Source organism: Populus alba, chromosome 1 (assembly GCF_005239225.2).
Source record: "Populus alba chromosome 1, ASM523922v2, whole genome shotgun sequence".
In the NCBI taxonomy this organism is placed as follows: domain Eukaryota; kingdom Viridiplantae; phylum Streptophyta; class Magnoliopsida; order Malpighiales; family Salicaceae; genus Populus; species Populus alba.
The window spans coordinates 4,916,863-4,934,370 of NC_133284.1; the positions used below are offsets into that span (position 1 = coordinate 4,916,863).

A 17,508-nucleotide genomic window follows, 5' to 3' on the forward strand; every position below is an offset into this window, starting at 1 on the left:
ATTATGATTGTTTTAGCAATACTGTAAATTTTAACGGGCTTGGGGCTTGAGGCTTGAGTTGATAGGAAACAATGTTCCTAATTCCCAGACAGAAAAAATCAAAGCCGAGAAAGTGTAAACTGTAAATAAAAAAATATATTATTTTTATCTTCCCGCCAGCCAGCTGTTGTTATTCTGATTCAATCGTGTGGTTCAAAGTTCAAACTCTGGAAGAAGCAGCAAAAAAATCTTCTTTGCAGTCCGGCTTCTTCTTTCTCTCCCTTCCATTTTATTTTATTTTATATCCCAGAAATCTAATAATAATAATGATGAGAATGTCTTCTTCTAGTTTTCCCCTCTCTCTAAATCCTAAACCTTTTCATCCCCACAAGCAATCTCACAGCACACCCTCTCCGCTCCAATTCTCCAAACACACAACAGTACTACCACTCTCACGCTCTACTCTTTCAAAGCCTCATTACATCTGCTTCTCTTCTAATCCAGACCGAGAGGAATCCCTGTGGCTCCGAGAGGAACAGCGGTGGCTACGTGAAGAGGAAAGGTGGCTCCGTGAAGAGAAGCGTTGGAGCCGCGACAGAGAATCGCTCCTCGCTCAAATACAATCCTTAAAGCTTCAAATCGAAGCACTAGAGAATCGAATCTCAGTCCTTCAAGGAGGAGAGGATACGGTAGCTAAAGTAGGGTTGTTACTGCAGGTTTTGAAAGACAAGAATAATAACAATTTGATTGCAGAGAGTGGGTCCAGTGCGAGACCTCTTGTGTTGGAGGAGAATGTGGTGGAAGAACAGAAGGAAGTGATTGATAGGGTTTTGGAGGAGAAGAAGGAGAAGGAGAGGAAAACCCTAAGGAAAGGAAGCGAAGGAGAACAAGTAAAAGAGATGCAGGTCTGACTCTACTCTCTATTTTACTAACTAAATTTCATTTCTTCTTTTATTATTATTATTATTATTAGGCATGGAGAACAATGTGTACTCCTTGAATTGTTTATCAAATACATGATATGAATGCTGCTTTTTACGTATATATTTTTTTCTTTTAATATTTGTTGTAGTGGTGATATTCGAAGCTTGTGTGTTGTATTTTGATGTATTTCGTACCTTTTTCTGATTGTTACAGGACGCTTTGCAAAAATTGGGATTTTACTCAGGGGAAGAAGACATGGAATATTCTAGCTTCTCAAGTGGGACTGAACGTGCTGTGAAGACCTGGCAAGTAAGTTTTTAGATTTCAATCTTGTGGTACCTCAAAATGGACAGAAATAAATGTCACTCGGGTTGATTATATCATTCACTCGTACATGGAAAATGTACATACATGCATATGCACATGCTGTTTTCTCTAAAAACCTTGAAGTCTCTTAGCTTGTGGCTAATAGTTTGAGTGGATAGTTCAATTGATCAGTTTTTAATAGATAACATATGATCTTGCTTGACAGGCATCTTTAGGTGCCTCTGAAGATGGAATAATGACTACAGAGCTCCTCAAAAGGTTATATATGGAGCAACATATTGATGCTCCGATTTCAAGTATTAACGAAACTCAAAAGGGAAGCGCTCAAACTGTTCCAGCAGAGGTACATGCAGATTATGATATTTTTAGCAATAGAATAATCGGGACTGATATTGTATAAAAGTTGTGCTTAGTTTATGTTTCAAATGCATCATCCCCTTGATTTACATTTGAATGGGTGAATGTGAGGACAGGAAATACTCTAGTCTTGTTTCTGAACAACACAAACACTGGCTCTCTTTCTAGTTTTTTAATCAGAAATCTGAAAGTAATGTCTTGCTTTTAAAAATTCATAAGCGTTCCATGTTGGAGTTACACTGTTGAAGTAGCTAGGTCAAACTAAAGTCCTTGTTTCTAGCACTATGGTTGTGACCATACTGAATAAAGGGTGGAAATGCCCTGTATAAGCTCTTATTGTTATATTCTCACAATACTGAATGCTTACTTGTTAGTCCTATATAGCGTACAATTGTGTACTTGTAATCTATCGTTGTTTAATGGGTTGTTAGTATATAACTCGAGTGTATGTGTGCTAATGGATGCATATCCCAGTAAATTTGTCTCTTTGCACAGATGCTTTCGGCAATGATAGCATGCTTGATGAGCAGAATATTTATTGTTTTAGATATCATTCCAAGGGATCCCTGGTTAGCAAGAACACTGAGAATACATGCGTTGAGATTGTGAAATTTCAAAATATGCTGCTGACTTCAAATCCACTGTACATTAGGAAGGTGCTGATGGAGCTGCTGTTACGTCTGTAACAGAAATCTCAGAAATACACCAGAAAGTTGTGAAAGAAGAAGTAACAGAAGTTGAGGTATCGCATCATAGAGTATTTCTTCTGGGGGAGAATCGTTGGGAAGAACCTTCTAGACTTAATGGCAGAAAGAAACAAGTTAGTGGGAGCAAAACGAAGGATTCCTCAAAACAGTGCCTTACATGTCGTGGGGAGGGTCGTTTGTTGTGCACAGGTAAATTGGTTGCCACTACCTGGATTGGACATCCATATTTATGAATACAGTATCGTTTTATCTGATTGTATTTAAAAGCTTCTTATTAACCAGGCATGACGAACTGAAGTCAGATTTCTCCTGTTTATTGCTTTTTTCCGTAGCTGAGAATACCTAATATATTAAAATACATTCAAGGGACAAAAAAATAGTTTAACCGGCTGGCAATTCATATATAGTAGCATTCCTCACTGCCTGCAAATACAGCAGCCTGGGCTCTGGAAATGGTTTTAGATTTTCTGGCAATGTAATGGCAACAAAATTGGCAGCTGGTGCAACCATCAATCAATTTAACCTTTTAGCTTACTCTTATTTTCAAGGTATCTGAACATCCAAAGTACAAGCATGTTTTTCTAATCAAATATTGACAATGATGTCATCGAGGAAGCTCATAGAAGTTTGCCCATGCTTGCCATTTGACCTAAAATGATGCAGTTTGCAGTTCGCCTTTTGTAGCCACGATGACCATTAGGAACCTAACAGTAGTTCTGGTATTCGCAATCTTATGCTTCGTTGCTTATTTGTGATTTTCTGTTGCAGAGTGTGATGGTACAGGTGAGCCGAACGTGGAGCCACAGGTACGAAAACTTTTCACATACACACGTCCTTCATATTTTTTTATTACTATTTTCCGTTTCAACATCCTTACAATCAAGATCTATGCTGCAGTTTTTGGAATGGGTTGATGAAGGAGCAAATTGTCCTTACTGTGAAGGCCAAGGGTATACAATATGTGATGTGTGTGAGGGAAAAACAACAATTTAGGTACAGCGGATACTTTTTTGACATCTGTATACAAGCTGGTCTTAATATTAAATACAGCAAGAGCCTTGTATTATAGATCCAGGATACATCATCCATAATCCACATCATCAAATTCTTTATGCAAGCAGCTGTTGCAGCCTACCTTCATGAACGCATTCGTCCACCACTGAAAGGTAACATCTAAGTACTTAGGTTAAAAAAAATTAATAATAATTTCCATATACGCATCTGAACTGCCAGGCATGCAATATCATGACGTGAACTTTTATTGGGTTGAAAAGTCATAGCCTCACCCTAATTGCCTCTATTTCTTGCACTTGCTAACAGGAAATAGTTTCCGATGACCACGAGAAAGCTTAATTCAAGCAATATATCATTTTTGGATTTTCTTTTTCTGCTGATTTTTTTTACGGATTTGTTGTCTTTGGTTTGCCACCAGCAGTAACGCGTCTAGTCACTGAACGCATGGTCACAAATTCCTCAGCAGCAGAAGGGTGTATTCCCACCTGTGGGAAACAAACGAAAAAACCTCCTCAGTAACACAATAAAAAATGAGGGAACGGCCAGTGATTGTTTGCCACGTCACCAGCTGAACACATGCTTACCGTAAAGAACTTTATACATGAAAATAAAAATCTAGAAGTATAAAGATCATCTTTATACTTTGTACTTACAGTACTGTCAAATTGTTGCTTTGTTGCTCCACACTTCAGCGCAACAGCAATACCCTGAGAAGATGATAACCAAGAAACAATGATCAGAACAAGCTTGAATAACAAAAAGTACACGGGGGGCAGAAAACTTAAGGATGGGTATGGCCAACGAATCAGAAAATACACGCACCTGCATGATTTCAGGTGCATCTGGCCCAAACATGGAAGCTCCAAGAACCTTATCTGTCTCAGCATCAACAACAAGCTTCATTACCGTCTTCTCTTGTCGTCTAGAAACAAAGATAAGAACATGCGTATTAAACTGAAAAGCTGCTCACAGATGTTTTAAGCACCGCACCAAAAGCCTGGGGATGCATAAGACACAGATCCCGCCTCACCAAATTAGAGTAAAACGAGGCAGGTGCTCAAATACTACCCCACTGATCAGCGAGAACATCCCAATCCATATATTCCCAAGGCTTTGATGATTTTATCATGTCCTTCATCTTTGTTCATAAACATAACTCAATCCTAAAAAACTCCTTTCCAGACCAGGGAAATTCAGTTTAAAAGCAACAGTAAAATTTGGTTTCATGACAAAAGAATCACTATTATCAAAAAGTAAGTGGGGATGTTCAAAGTCTATCTGATTTAGGGGATTTAAGTTATAGGCGCAGCAAATGTCCAAGACCTCTTGAGAGATATTCTCTACCCGGCCAGTTTAAGTTTACAAATGTTGTGTTTTGACCTATTATTTATTTGTCATTTTGTTAGAGATGTTCTCAAGAATTCCATAATGCTATATGTTTGTTTGTAATAACACAGACCTATTTAGCAAATGAGATTTCAAATTTCAGCACATACCCAGAGATAGTATTCTTCATAGGGTTGAAAGTCGAAGTGAAAACCAATACATCACCGTTTGCTTGCTCTAACGCCTGCTCCTCACTGAGGCCCACCACAGAGAGAGGAGGTATGCTGCAGATTACCAAATATCACTAGTTACCAATGAAGAAAGATGAACACATAGATTTTCTATTAAGCTTAAACTTCTACATTTAAGGTGTAAGACTTAGTTGCATTGAAGCAGCAGAATGATGTTACTGTATGTTAATGAGCTAAACTTCTACAATTCAAGGCGCAGGTTAATGAGTTTTGATTTTAAAATCTTTCAATAACCACTATATTTCACTTCTACAATTCAAGGCGAGGGTTAATGAGTTTCGATTTTAAAATCTTTCAATAACCACTATATTTCTTATCGATGATGGTATTTTCATTTAACTGAAAAAGCTACTAGCATAATACAAAAATGATATTGTGGAAGAAAATGAACAGTCCAAGCAAATCCAACAGCAGATACCTAAATACAGCACATGGTATGTGATTGTAGTCTGGTTTGGTAGGTTGCCCTGCAAAAACAGTTTTCTGCATGCAACACATCAGAAACAGATCCACTGAAAATCAAATGAATTGCAAGACTGCCAAAAAAGCATGGAGGAGGAGCAAAAAAAAAATTGATATGAATATGAAGAAACGAAAAGCAGATCACAAGAAGCACATACTGCAAAGCATGTTCCCTCCATTAAGGCCACAGGAGTCAGATTCATTCGGTTTGTGACATCACCAACAGCCCATATGGTAGGTATGTTGGTGCGAGAGTATTCATCAACCTGATCAAGAAAGTAGAAGGGACCCAGTCATTTTACATGACTTGTAGAAATGTGAACAAGATTTTCAGTGTAAATTGAAAATATATTTCTTTTACATGGTGGATAAAAAACAGAAAATACCATACGAAAAGAATAATAACAACAAAAACACAATAATAAGGAAAATGGTCGAGAAACAAAGCAAATATGGTCTAAACGGCTAGGTCTTTCAAAACAGTCATAACAGAAGATGTTTTCTACATGGTCAGAAACCTAATGAAGGTCATGTGTTTTTAACCTTGCTGGTAATCAATGCCCCTTTGATCAATCAGATGCAACGTGGCATATACATGCACTTCCATAACTAGCCTCTTAGTTCACTTACATGTTTTATAGAACCCCACCCCACAACTCAATTGCAGGGATCTCCAGAGACATCTTCTGACCAGGTTTAGCCTTTTTACTCAAGATTTATGTTCTTCATACACAAATGCATCAATAGACAGAACTCGCCAAAAATTATCCTATATCAGCCAAACATGATGGAGTGTAAGGAAAAATTACTATAGAATAATAATTACACCTATATCAGGGATACAATAAAATTATCCCATATCCCACAACCAGCAGCATGTGTGATAAATACCCATCTACAAGGAAGTGAATGCAGAAAACAAAACGACTATAATAACACTGAAATTGGCATCTGCAGTTTGTGCACTAATAACATAACGCTCAATGATTAAAATAATGACAGCTGAAGTTACTGACCTTCACAGCTCCCGCATCATCAAGCTCAACACCCACAGCTTCCAAATTCAATCTCTTCGTATTGGGAACTCTACCTGTAAAAATTGAGAGAGGAATATCAATAACTTCATCGTCATGAATAGTGAACAAATGTTTTTGACAAAACAAACATTGGTGATTATGTTAACCAATAATAACAAATATAAGAAAAGGCACCTTATATTTTTTTATTGAGGCTCCTAAAACCAATGCCTGTTACCTTAAATACCTGTACTTCAATGATTTTCAATTTGGAATGTTCATTCTAACATGGATACTTATTATCATCTTCTATACTTCTATCATTTTAATCACTTCATGAGATACATAAATTATAAATTCAAATTCTCATTCCTGTTCTACAGTGACCCTATTGCATCCTGCTTTAGCAATCCAAAGTCTTGTAACCCTTCATAATATACATCTTCAGTCCCCAAACATTCACATCACCATTTCACCAACATATCAATCCATGGTGTGGCAACACTGCTCTAGAAATGCGGACAAGTTAACCCCGAAAAATAGTAAAATACCAAATACTTCTAGAAAGGATTTAAGTTCAGACAGAACAAACCTACCAAGTAAAAAAAAATGTAAATTGCATTTTTACCCAACGATTACATTCTGGTTCATGCGGCTGCACAGACTGGAAATGGCAGTGCATGCTTTCTATTTACGATACAAGCTTAATAATGGAACTCCTTCACAATGTGTGTGATTTAAACAAGGATTGTTATTACCAGTGGCAAAAAGTACAACATCTGCCAGCAGCTCCTCTTTGTGATCAGTGTAAATTTTTATTCCCTCCTCTGTTTTAGTCAACTGTATTTACAATAAGGTTCACCATAAATAACATAGAACGGTCAAAACATAAACTGGAAAAAAAGGCAACAAATTACAAAATTCAGGAAAAAAAATAGCTTGAAACAAAAGCAACACATGCCATGATGACACCAAATTCTAATAAAAGAGAGAGTACCTCTGTTAAATTTGTTCTTGGATGCAAATTAATTCCCCTGCCTTCTAGATTTCTCGCAACCACAGCCCTCATTTCATCATCAAAACCCCTGCACTAGATAGCTATCAGATATACTGGCAGGAGAAACACAACTGTGGTCTAGATTTCAAAATGCTTGGACCAAAAATGCCACACGACTCCTTAGTGACAATGTGTGACAGATGGCAAATTAAAATTACCACTTTAATAGCATAATACAAAACTGCAGTAACATACTTGAATGTCAATCGCCACTTAAACTATGAAACACCAAAATTTGCTAGATTATAAGTTCCAATCCTAACCAATATAGAAGGGGAAAATGTGAAGGCTGCTGTGGACAAGTTAAAACTCAAACTATTCTGGCCAGGAGTTTTTCAGACCAGGAAGTAATCATCAAGAAAACATTAAAAGAGTAACCCCAGGTGATAACATATTCTTTACACAGTTTACTTGCAAACATACATTGTGTGTGCTAATATATGACACCAACTTGGTCGTTCAGAAAAAAACAAACAATAAGGCCTTAATCATAACCTTAATGGAAGTTCCTTTCTGAAAAATAGATCCACAGTAGCACCCATGCCACGCCATATTGAAGCAAACTCAACAGCAATGTACCTGAGCAAGAAAAAAAATATTTATCCAAAATCATGCACATGCTAGAACATATGCAAATAAAACACATAGATAGCAAAGCCTTCTGGAGAGTTTACCCCCCACCAAACACCACTGCACGCTTAGGCAAATCTTCCAAACTCAATGCCTCGTCAGAAGTTATGGCCAGCTCCTAAATAAACAAAAAGTAACAACAAATAAGGTAAGCATGCAAGAAAAAGACAACAAAAGAAAAAAAGCTGAAGGATAAAACAAAAGCAAAGACATCAAAAATGCGATTGAAAGATGAGCACCATGCACCTGAATGGATAAACTACAGGCAGCCTTGAAAATGTAGTGTTTAGAAAACAATTGAACTGAAAAAGCTAACGATGGCTTAAGCAGCACCACAATGGGAACACATGGATTGTTAAACAGAAGTTTACATTGAAACAGTAAACCAAAAACTGAGAAGGAAAAAGTATAAAGTAAAATTCCACAGCCCAACACATGACAATCTCTTGGAAAACATATATTATTTTACAAATATACTTGATATCAAAATAATGAAACATAATTAAATGTAAGTTTGCTTTACAAAAGATTATGGCAAAGCAAAAGATTTTCATTGACTAAAAAATAAAAAGCAATCAATGCTATCCCATGGTGGCTTGAGAGACTGACGAGTTGAGCGAGAAGAAATTTTTGTTCAAATAAAATTATGAAACAAGGTTGTAAGATTCATGACCAACTATTATTCAGGCACATGCTACAATCAATAAAGTGCACTGTCACATGCTGATATAATAAATAGCAATTAGTGCACATGCTCATATAATAAATAGCAATAATGCTTTCTTTTCTAGTTGAAAAAAAAGATGCCATTTAGGAAAGAATTTCAATAAGAAGAATGCTGCCCCATTACATGCATTCATGTCATATTTATTAATTTTCTATTAGCAAATCCATGTCATATTGAAGTTGCATCTCAGTGCGACTACAAGTCTACAATAAATCTTATCAAAGAAAATAACGAACACATATTTGTAATTTTCAGGCATGCATCTACATGTGGGAACAATACAGAGAAATTTGTAAATATAAACAAGTGTGTTTCTCAATGGTGTTCACTAGTCCAATTTTCCCCAACCAACATACTTCTTTTACACTGCCTGTAAACACCAGCCCAAGTTTATCTGTATGTTCTATATAGCAATCCTTCAATTCAATCATCCAGAGAAACATATAGTCACTACCTTTTACTAGTTTGACAAATCAAGATAAAAAGAAATGGCACACATCAAATACGTAGGTTATTCTCTGTCAAGTACAATTTTATTTTTTTACCAGATCCGCCTGGTATGCTATTTTAGCAAAAACTACTAGTTATGATCCTTAAAGCTTTAGTAATCAAAAGGAAATTTGAATTCTTATAACATTTTACCCAAGAAGACAGGACAAGAGATAACTTAAAACATTTTACCTATATTAAATTCATAATCAGAAAACAACAGCTCTTCAATAGCACATAACAGACAACAAGGATATTGACTGTTAAATGACTTAAGTTTTTGGATGCACAATGACACAGAATACCCATCAGAGATTCTTGATCATTCAAGAAGAAACCACAAAACTAACCTGGCCTGGAATAGCCGGTCGTTGAGCCCTACTGCCAGTTGCAATAAGTATGTGCTTTGCTGAGTACCTCAATTTAGTCCCATCTAGTTGAGTCACCTCAACTTCATTAGGACCAACAATCTTCCCCTCTCCTTCATACAGTTTAACCCCAGCATTAGATAGTAACCTCTTGTAAATTCCATTTAACCTGATTATTTCATCCGTCTGCAATTTTGACCAGCAGATAGATGAAACGATATACTCACAATCATGAACTGTTTCTATTCTAGGTTATGGCAAGACAGAGCCAAAAAAAGTACAAAGAATTTCTGAAAGAAAAATAATCTTAAACAATGGACAAATGGGATCTAAATGCTCGAAGAAATGGATTTCTCCTTCAAAGTTAACAATGTTTGAATTGAAGGATAAGAAGTAAAATGCGGAGTGGTCAATCACTTCATCTTTTTCCCTTTTTCAGGCGTACAAGGATGAGGTTGAAGGAAAAAAATCTAGCTTGACCTCTTTTCACACCCTCCAAAAAATAAGGTAGACCAAGAAATGGAATAAAGGATGAACTTTCCTTCAGAAAAATTCATTTTTTCCTTTGAGTTGCTTGCAAAAAGATATTGTGAATAGCACCAGAAAGGGTGTCTCATGTAAGGTCATGGCAAACATCATAAAGATGAAGAGAAAACTCAAAGGGCCACCCACCTTTTTCTGCAACAGTTTTTTCCAGTTAAAGTCCACTTTCTCGTTCACTTCCCAACCGTAATTCCTGGCATCCTACAAAACCAAACCGCTCCATTCATGAAACCAAATACCATTTAATACAGCTCACCTCACCCAAAAAGACAATAAAGGAAAATTACATCCAAGAAAATTTCCCCACAACCATGCAGATCCCCAAATATATTAAAGTCTGCATTTGGCAGAAAAATTCATTGGATATGACATGGCAGCGTCAGACAAATCAAACATCTCCACTACTCAAATTTCTATACTAAGCATTATGCTTTGCTTTACACATGCATCCTTGCTTTACAGAACAAAAAAAATACAGTATCATTGACCATTCAAACAATTTCAAATGTGAGACATCAAATTTCAGTTTAAGTAGAACTTAATGTTTCTGAAATTGATCAATTTCAGAAATGTTTAACAATAGAAGCACACAGTCCAATGTCCACATGCTCTCAGATAATCACATTCCACACAGAAGGTTTTAAATTTGTCATGAACGTTCTCTTCACTCCCATCTTTGCAACTTGAAAAAGCTACAAGATGGCCACTAACACATTAAGTAAATTGATCATTTCATTCTGGTATGTATCCTGTTCTCACCTCAATTTCACCTCCAAAATTGGCTCCATAAACTAAAATCTTCTTTGGAACACAACCACGAATAACACACCTACAAAACCAAATGAAGACAAACCATTGATTTTAAGTTAGGTTTCAACATTTCAGTCAATGCACATTCAATTGTAGTCATCCCTAACATAAAATAAAAACAAACTCAAAAGTCACAATTCTTGAAGTTCTCAATAATAACAAGAAACTTCCTTTACCATCATAGTGGAATATCAAGAGCATGTCTCACCATTCAAAACCCATCAAATGTACATCAATTGGCCATGAAAGTAAGAATTCAGCAATTCTAGTTAGGGATCATGTCAGAAAAAGCTAGTGTGTCATTGCTTAATATTGTTAACTTGTAACTACAATGCTAACCAAATCTCTTATTTAGTCAAACAAATGACCCTACAGGTAACATTCCATTAAAGGTCATTTAATGTTAAAAGCAATTTTCCTTTGTTAAATTATTCTGGAGTTAACTCAAATAACTGTTAAAAGAACTCAACTAAACCATAAATAATAAACATCTCAGCATTATGCCACTGCCAGTTAAATCTCCCCCAAAAAAAGGAGATAAAACAGAAACACGCAGCACCACATGTTGTTTAGCTCCCACTTGAATTAAAACATAGTAAATCTTAAACAGGACAACAACAGGGATAGTTTGCTAAGAAGGCAAAATTAAGAGCTCAAATGGACTTACGTTCCACCAACCCCTCCAATTACTTCTGAGCTGATAGGATGGAATGGAAGTTCACAAATTCCAACCTTGAAACACAATGTTGGATATCATTAGCGAGCAGTTAACCATCATGCTTTCACAGAAAAGTGAATTGTTAACATCACTGAAAGCTAAAGTTTCTCACTTAACAAGAAAAAAGAACATGCTAAATCAGTTTGACACAAAGTTTCCCAAGTGAATCCAAACAAGTCGATATTATGTTAATTCCATCAATCAAGCAACAGAATTAATTATTTGTTCTCACAAGATCAAAAACAACTCCTTCTTTACAACAAAAAAAATCATAAACCCGATGAACAAAAACCCACCAAGCTAGTTTCTTCTATTCTCTGATAAAGTGACCATAAAACAATTAACACTATAGTATATTCATATCGTTGAACTTCATTATACTATATTCGCAAGAAAAATAAAATTAACACGAATTTTCCCAAACCCCATCAAAAACCCATGAAAGGTTTTCTTCGATTTTTTTTTTTTTTTTTTAATATCCTCAATATCAGGAACACGATAGTATACCTTAGCTCCATAATTAGCAGAAAACCTAGAAGCACGAACACCACCACTCCCAGCTCCAATAACAAACAAATCAAAATCAAAGTGGGCCTCTTCTTCTACTTGGTTAGTTTGGTTCACCTCCCCATCAATAAGCATCTTTCTTGCCATGATTGTTAACTGAATCCACACAAAAAATAATTAAATAAATAAATAAGAACCAGATCAACACTATTTTTAAAAAAATTATAAGAAATTACAAAGTCACTTACTTTAAATGGCAATAACAAAGGTTATTACAAAGGCACTTATTTAAGTCCTAAACTAAACTACACTGGTCCCTGAAATTAAGAGCTATGCCACTTAAAACCAGCCAAAACTACAATTTAATTAGAGAGAGAGAGAGAGATCAAACCTAAAGTGAAATAAAGAAATTTAAATACATACATACATACATACATACATATATATAATACACAAAAGATAATCAAATTATTAATGTAATGAGTTGAAAAAAGAGAAAAAAATGCGCGTCTAACTTAAACATCAACGCCAGACGAGGACAAAAAAAAAAAAAAAAACCCGCCGTCTGCAGTAGGCTCAGTTAAGCGAGACTAAAAGAATTTAACGAAAATATCATCGAAAATTTCGGCTTTTTTTTTACATTTCCTTCATTTTACTCGAGAAACAAACGGAAAAAACAATAAAAAAGTCGGATCGAAAATACCTCTTTGGAGATTGACTTGCGAAGGAGAAAAGAAGTAGAGGAAAGCGAGTGAGATTTTGTTTATTTTATGTTTTATAATTTATAGGGATCGTCCTTTCCACCTATATATAGAGAGGGTAGGAAGTCAATAAATATAATAAATTATTACTAATTTTTAATTACTTTCGCCTCTCTGGCTTCTGCTGCTTTTCTGTCGTTTGGTATGTTATTTTAGATTACGGTGAAAATTGTTTTTTAAAGTTGTTATTTTAAAATAATAATATATTTTTATTTTTAATATCAAAACAATCTAAAAATAAATAAAAATTAATTTAAAATAATAAAAAATAAATTTCAATATAAAAAAACAGATTAAAACTCAATATTAAACAGCCCTAAACACTAATGAAAAAAACACTAAATTTATTAAAATTATATTTTTATTTGGTATTGTAGAGTATAGTACTTTTTAAAATTATTTTTAATTTAAAAATATATTAGAATAATTTTTAATTTTAATGTTAAAAACATAAATATTTTTTAAATTATTTTTTTTAAAAAAAAGCTAATACAGTCCCGAACAGTTTCTTAATGTTCAGTGAACAAAATAACACCACTATAACCATGCCACTATCATCTTCACCATCATCGGCACACATCATGGCTGCCTATTCTATTATGTAACCCTCACCCCCACTACCATTACCACCATTAATCAACAAAAAAAAACTAATGCATGTAGCAAAAACATTGTATACCTAGACACATACAGCTGTGGACTCACACAGTGCCTTTGATTTTTCTTTTTCTTTTTTCTTATTTGCACCTCAAATCACATCAGAACAATGAAAGAAACAAGGGTGGGAGCACCAGACAGATAGGAGAAAGGAGAGGGAAGGAGGCGCGACGGAGGAGAAGGTGTACGAGAGGGGGGTTGGGTCGCGTTTCAGTGACGATTAGAGTGGTGATGCTGGCGGTGATTCTTTAAAAAAAAAAATAGATAGAACAGAGGATGGGAAAGCTGGACAGATAAAAGAAAACAAAGAGAGGGGACACATTGGAGAAGAAGGCGTTGCAGGGAAAGTGGGTTGGGTCTTTCGTCAGTGGCGACTGAGATTGTTTTGCTGGCGGTGATTCTTCTACGATGGAGCGGCGAGGTATATAATTTGAAATATTGGTCCTTTGACGGTCCCTCTTGGGATGTTAATGTTATGCAAGGGTTTTTTTGGTTTAATTTATTTTCTTATGAGTTCTGATTATAGGGATTTATATACGTCTTTAATCCTTTCAGGGTTTTGTGGGTTCTGATTATTGGATTCAAACTGTGATTTCACTTTCAACTCCCACTTATTTGATGTTTTTTTAAAGTTCCATCTTGGAATATCAGGCAATGATTTTTTTGTTAATTTATCTTTTATGGGTTCTGATTATTGGGCTATATATGCATCTTTAATCCTTTCTGGGTTTCGATTGCGTTTTGAATTCGGATTTGAGTTGCTTTTGGGTTGACTCGGCATTGCTTCCTTATGTTAATCTGCTGTTGTTTCTATGTTATTAGCTTAAAAAAAGGCAGACCAGGGACGATTTGGTGAATATTATGCACCAATTTACTGAGACCACTGTGTTGTTAAGGCTATATCAGGTTTGTCATTTAATTTGTTACTCTAGAATTCTGATCATAATTAACATCAGAGATCAGGGCTATCTAGCAATTAGTAGCGAGATAGATTCATGTGCGGTATTTTTCTAAGATGTAATAGAAAGTTGTTAATTACATGTGAATTGTGATATCGAAAAAGCAACACTTTTATTTATATATATATATATATAAACATAAACATAGATGTTTGAACTAGTTTACGTGTATTTTAATTAATTTTATAAATTTTAAAATTAATTTATCTTATATATTTTACTTAACACGTGAAAATACTATTTTATTATTCTAATTAGGAAGATCAGTAAGTTGATTATCAATAAGACTTTGAATCCTAAGATTAGGGTTGTCTTTGTTTTTCTTTATATTTGAAACTTTTGGGAACCTTTTTTTTTTTTAATTGATGGGTTATTTTTTGACATGGATTGGGTCTTCTCTCTCGGCTTTTGTTTGGCAAGAAGAATGGCTTGGGTGGCGTTACGCCATAGGGGAGGGCAATGGTACACTTGGCAACGAAAGCATGGTTTTTTTAAAAAAAATTAATATAAATGTTTGGATTAATTTATATATATCTTAATTAATTTTATAAGTTTTAAAATTAATAATTATATAAATTTCTAATAACCTTAAAATTTATAAAAGGCAAACTCATGGTCTGTTGAATTATACTTCTCAAAATTAAAAGTAGATTTTGATTGGTCAGCTCTGTTCTATGAGTCACTGCAAATGTTCTTGCCATGCTTAATATATTAAACGAAGCTAGAATTCGTACACATATATTATTGAAGATTTGGAACTTTGTTTTATTTCACATCTTTAATAACTGCATTTGTCTATATACTATGCACTTCATGATGACCCTGCTTGATATTGTTTTGAGTGCCGAGAGATGGAATCCTCCAAAAAATGATATATGGTGTTAAAATTCAATGTGTTTTGTCCTACTTAAAAAATTCCTTTCTTTTCCAATTTAGAAATCTGCACCAAAATTTGAAAGTCTTCAAACTTTTTTTATTGAAGATGTCCTTAAAAAACATATATTGCTAGTCAACGAACCTTGACAACTTTTTTAAATTAATGTAAATATTATTCTTTTATTATTATTATTATTATTATAAAGGAGAAGTTATGATTCATTGATTCAAGACTCTTAAAAGAGGAGAGAGGGGACATTAACACCTTTGTAAATTATAAAACACTTGGTAATTCCTTGTCACCGCTATCCAATGTCGACTCCATCAACAAAACAAGCCATAGACCAAAAAAAAAAAAAGGGTCAGCTAATTGTAACGATAATGACTGATGGGGGGTAGGTTTATGATTACATGGAAACAAGAGCAGTGATTTGCAAAACCAGCTGAAGGTATTGGTTTAATTAACTAGTCTAAAATGTAGGGGAAATTTATTAGGAATAATATATTGTGGATCATCTTGGGGGGTAATTTGGGAGAGATGGGAGAAAGTTGTTGTAATCCAGCGACTCTAGAGAAAAATTTATGTTGACACTGATTCTGGACATAAAAGTAATATATATTGGTGTCAAATTATTCAATTTTGGTCTCAACATGATAAGTATAATATTTTTATCGTTCTGGGAGCATTTGACAGGATAAGAATGCACAAAGTTTTCGTAAGAGATCATTTTGGTCTTTGAATTTCTTAACAATTTATTTTCAGCCCATATGTTTATTTTTATGACATTTTAGTTCTTTTTTAATTTTTCTGGTCCTCTAATGTTTTTTTAGTATATGTAATTTAGTCCCGAGTAAAAGAGTTTTTTTTTCAATCAAGACCCTACATGTAAAATTTTATTTAAATAATTTACAAATAAACTTGTCAGACTTCATTAAATCAATAAATAAATAAATAAATAATGAACTATATAGAAAATTGAGAAATGATGATTATGACCATGGTTTGGACAAATTTGTTCCACCACCCATAGTACGATAAATTTTTTGTCATTGGAATAGGTTTGGATACGAGAAATATACGATGAGAATTGATCCTTGGTGAGAAAGGGCACTCGGCCTCCTCCATCTCTAAGAAAAAAGTCGACTGTAAATCCTTGCCGTTTTTATATCCTGTTTTTAAACACGGTTTAAATTGTATTTAATTAAAAATAAAATTTATTTTTATTTAAATTTATTTATTTTTATATTTTTAGATTATTTTGATATGTTGATATAAAAAATAATTTTTAAAAATAAAAAAATATATTATTTTAATATATTTCTAAATAAAAAAATATTTTAAAAAACAACTGAATTTTTAAACACACTTAATAGTTAATATACACACATATAGACACTAAATAATTGTCATATTGTATTCAATGTGTGCATCAAACACATTCGAACATTTTTTGTCCAATCAAATAATGTATTGTTTTACTTAAGAAACTCATCTTAAAAGTTAATATCAAACATAATTAAAAGCTTGATCAGTAATGTGATAATGATTATTTTTTTAAAATATTTTTTGTTTGAAAATACATTGAAATAATATTTTTTTTAAAAAATACTATTTTTAATATCAGTATAAAATAATCTAAAAACACATAAAAAATCAATATAAAGTGAAAGAAATCATTTTAAAAAAAAAATGCAATTGCATCGGAAAACAAACTGTTCCTGGCCCCGTTTGTTTGTTGGAAAGTAGTTTTTTTTTTAAAGTAAATTCCGGGGAAAGTGAATTCCAAAAAAGTATTTTTCGATGTTTGATAGTGTAATTGGAAAATATTTTCCAGTGTTTGGTTATGTCATGGAAAATGAGCTGGAAAATAACTTATTAATATTTTATTTTTCTCAAGTTTATTAAAATAATGAGGAACAAATCTTACAAATTAAAAAGTTGAATGAGAATGAATTGAAAAAAAATATAATTTCATAAATTATCTCAAATAAAATAAATAATAATCAAAATAATAGAGATCAAATCTAAAAAATTAAAAAAAA

At 33.8% G+C, this 17,508-nt stretch overlaps 2 protein-coding genes across 4 annotated transcripts; one reads left to right on the forward strand and one right to left on the reverse strand.

The window, feature by feature from the left end:
* Positions 1-173: 173 nt before the first annotated feature.
* On the forward strand, positions 174-3,411 carry LOC118061578 (protein disulfide isomerase pTAC5, chloroplastic). Its single transcript, XM_035075074.2, has 6 exons — positions 174-884; positions 1,117-1,212; positions 1,436-1,573; positions 2,240-2,483; positions 3,063-3,100; positions 3,192-3,411. Exons 1-6 carry the CDS (start codon positions 306-308, stop codon positions 3,285-3,287), a joined length of 1,191 nt encoding a protein of 396 aa, XP_034930965.1. The 5' UTR covers positions 174-305; the 3' UTR covers positions 3,288-3,411.
* Positions 3,329-13,074, reverse strand: LOC118061571 (glutathione reductase, chloroplastic). 3 transcript variants are annotated; one of them, XM_035075050.2, is made up of 17 exons: positions 12,916-13,073; positions 12,213-12,368; positions 11,655-11,719; positions 10,937-11,006; positions 10,307-10,378; positions 9,617-9,820; positions 8,095-8,168; positions 7,916-7,999; positions 7,361-7,448; positions 7,122-7,203; positions 6,364-6,437; positions 5,506-5,613; positions 5,304-5,368; positions 4,805-4,918; positions 4,131-4,230; positions 3,962-4,015; positions 3,329-3,793 (listed from the first exon to the last, which is right to left on the reverse strand). In XM_035075050.2, exons 2-17 carry the CDS (start codon positions 12,357-12,359, stop codon positions 3,695-3,697), a joined length of 1,500 nt encoding a protein of 499 aa, XP_034930941.1. In that variant the 5' UTR covers positions 12,360-12,368; positions 12,916-13,073; the 3' UTR covers positions 3,329-3,694. The 3 variants fall into 3 exon arrangements, with proteins under 3 accessions (XP_034930941.1, XP_034930951.1, XP_073264937.1); XM_035075060.2 differs by lacking the exon at positions 12,916-13,073 and adding an exon at positions 12,461-12,625; XM_073408836.1 differs by lacking the exons at positions 3,329-3,793; positions 3,962-4,015; positions 4,131-4,230 and adding an exon at positions 4,253-4,482 and having other exon boundaries at positions 12,916-13,074.
* Positions 13,075-17,508: the final 4,434 nt, after the last annotated feature.

Coding starts and splice junctions, on each gene's coding strand:
- LOC118061571 (XM_035075050.2), bottom strand. CDS start 12,359: ATGGCAAGAAAGATGCTTATTGATGGGGAGGTGAACCAAACTAACCAA. Junction 9,821..10,306: donor AAAAACTGTTGCAGAAAAAG/GTGGGTGGCCCT, acceptor TCAAAATTGCAG/ACGGATGAAATAATCAGGTT. Junction 4,919..5,303: donor ATACCATGTGCTGTATTTAG/GTATCTGCTGTT, acceptor GGTAATCTGCAG/CATACCTCCTCTCTCTGTGG.
- LOC118061578 (XM_035075074.2), top strand. CDS start 306: ATGATGAGAATGTCTTCTTCTAGTTTTCCCCTCTCTCTAAATCCTAAA. Junction 1,213..1,435: donor GTGCTGTGAAGACCTGGCAA/GTAAGTTTTTAG, acceptor CTTGCTTGACAG/GCATCTTTAGGTGCCTCTGA. Junction 3,101..3,191: donor AGCCGAACGTGGAGCCACAG/GTACGAAAACTT, acceptor TCTATGCTGCAG/TTTTTGGAATGGGTTGATGA.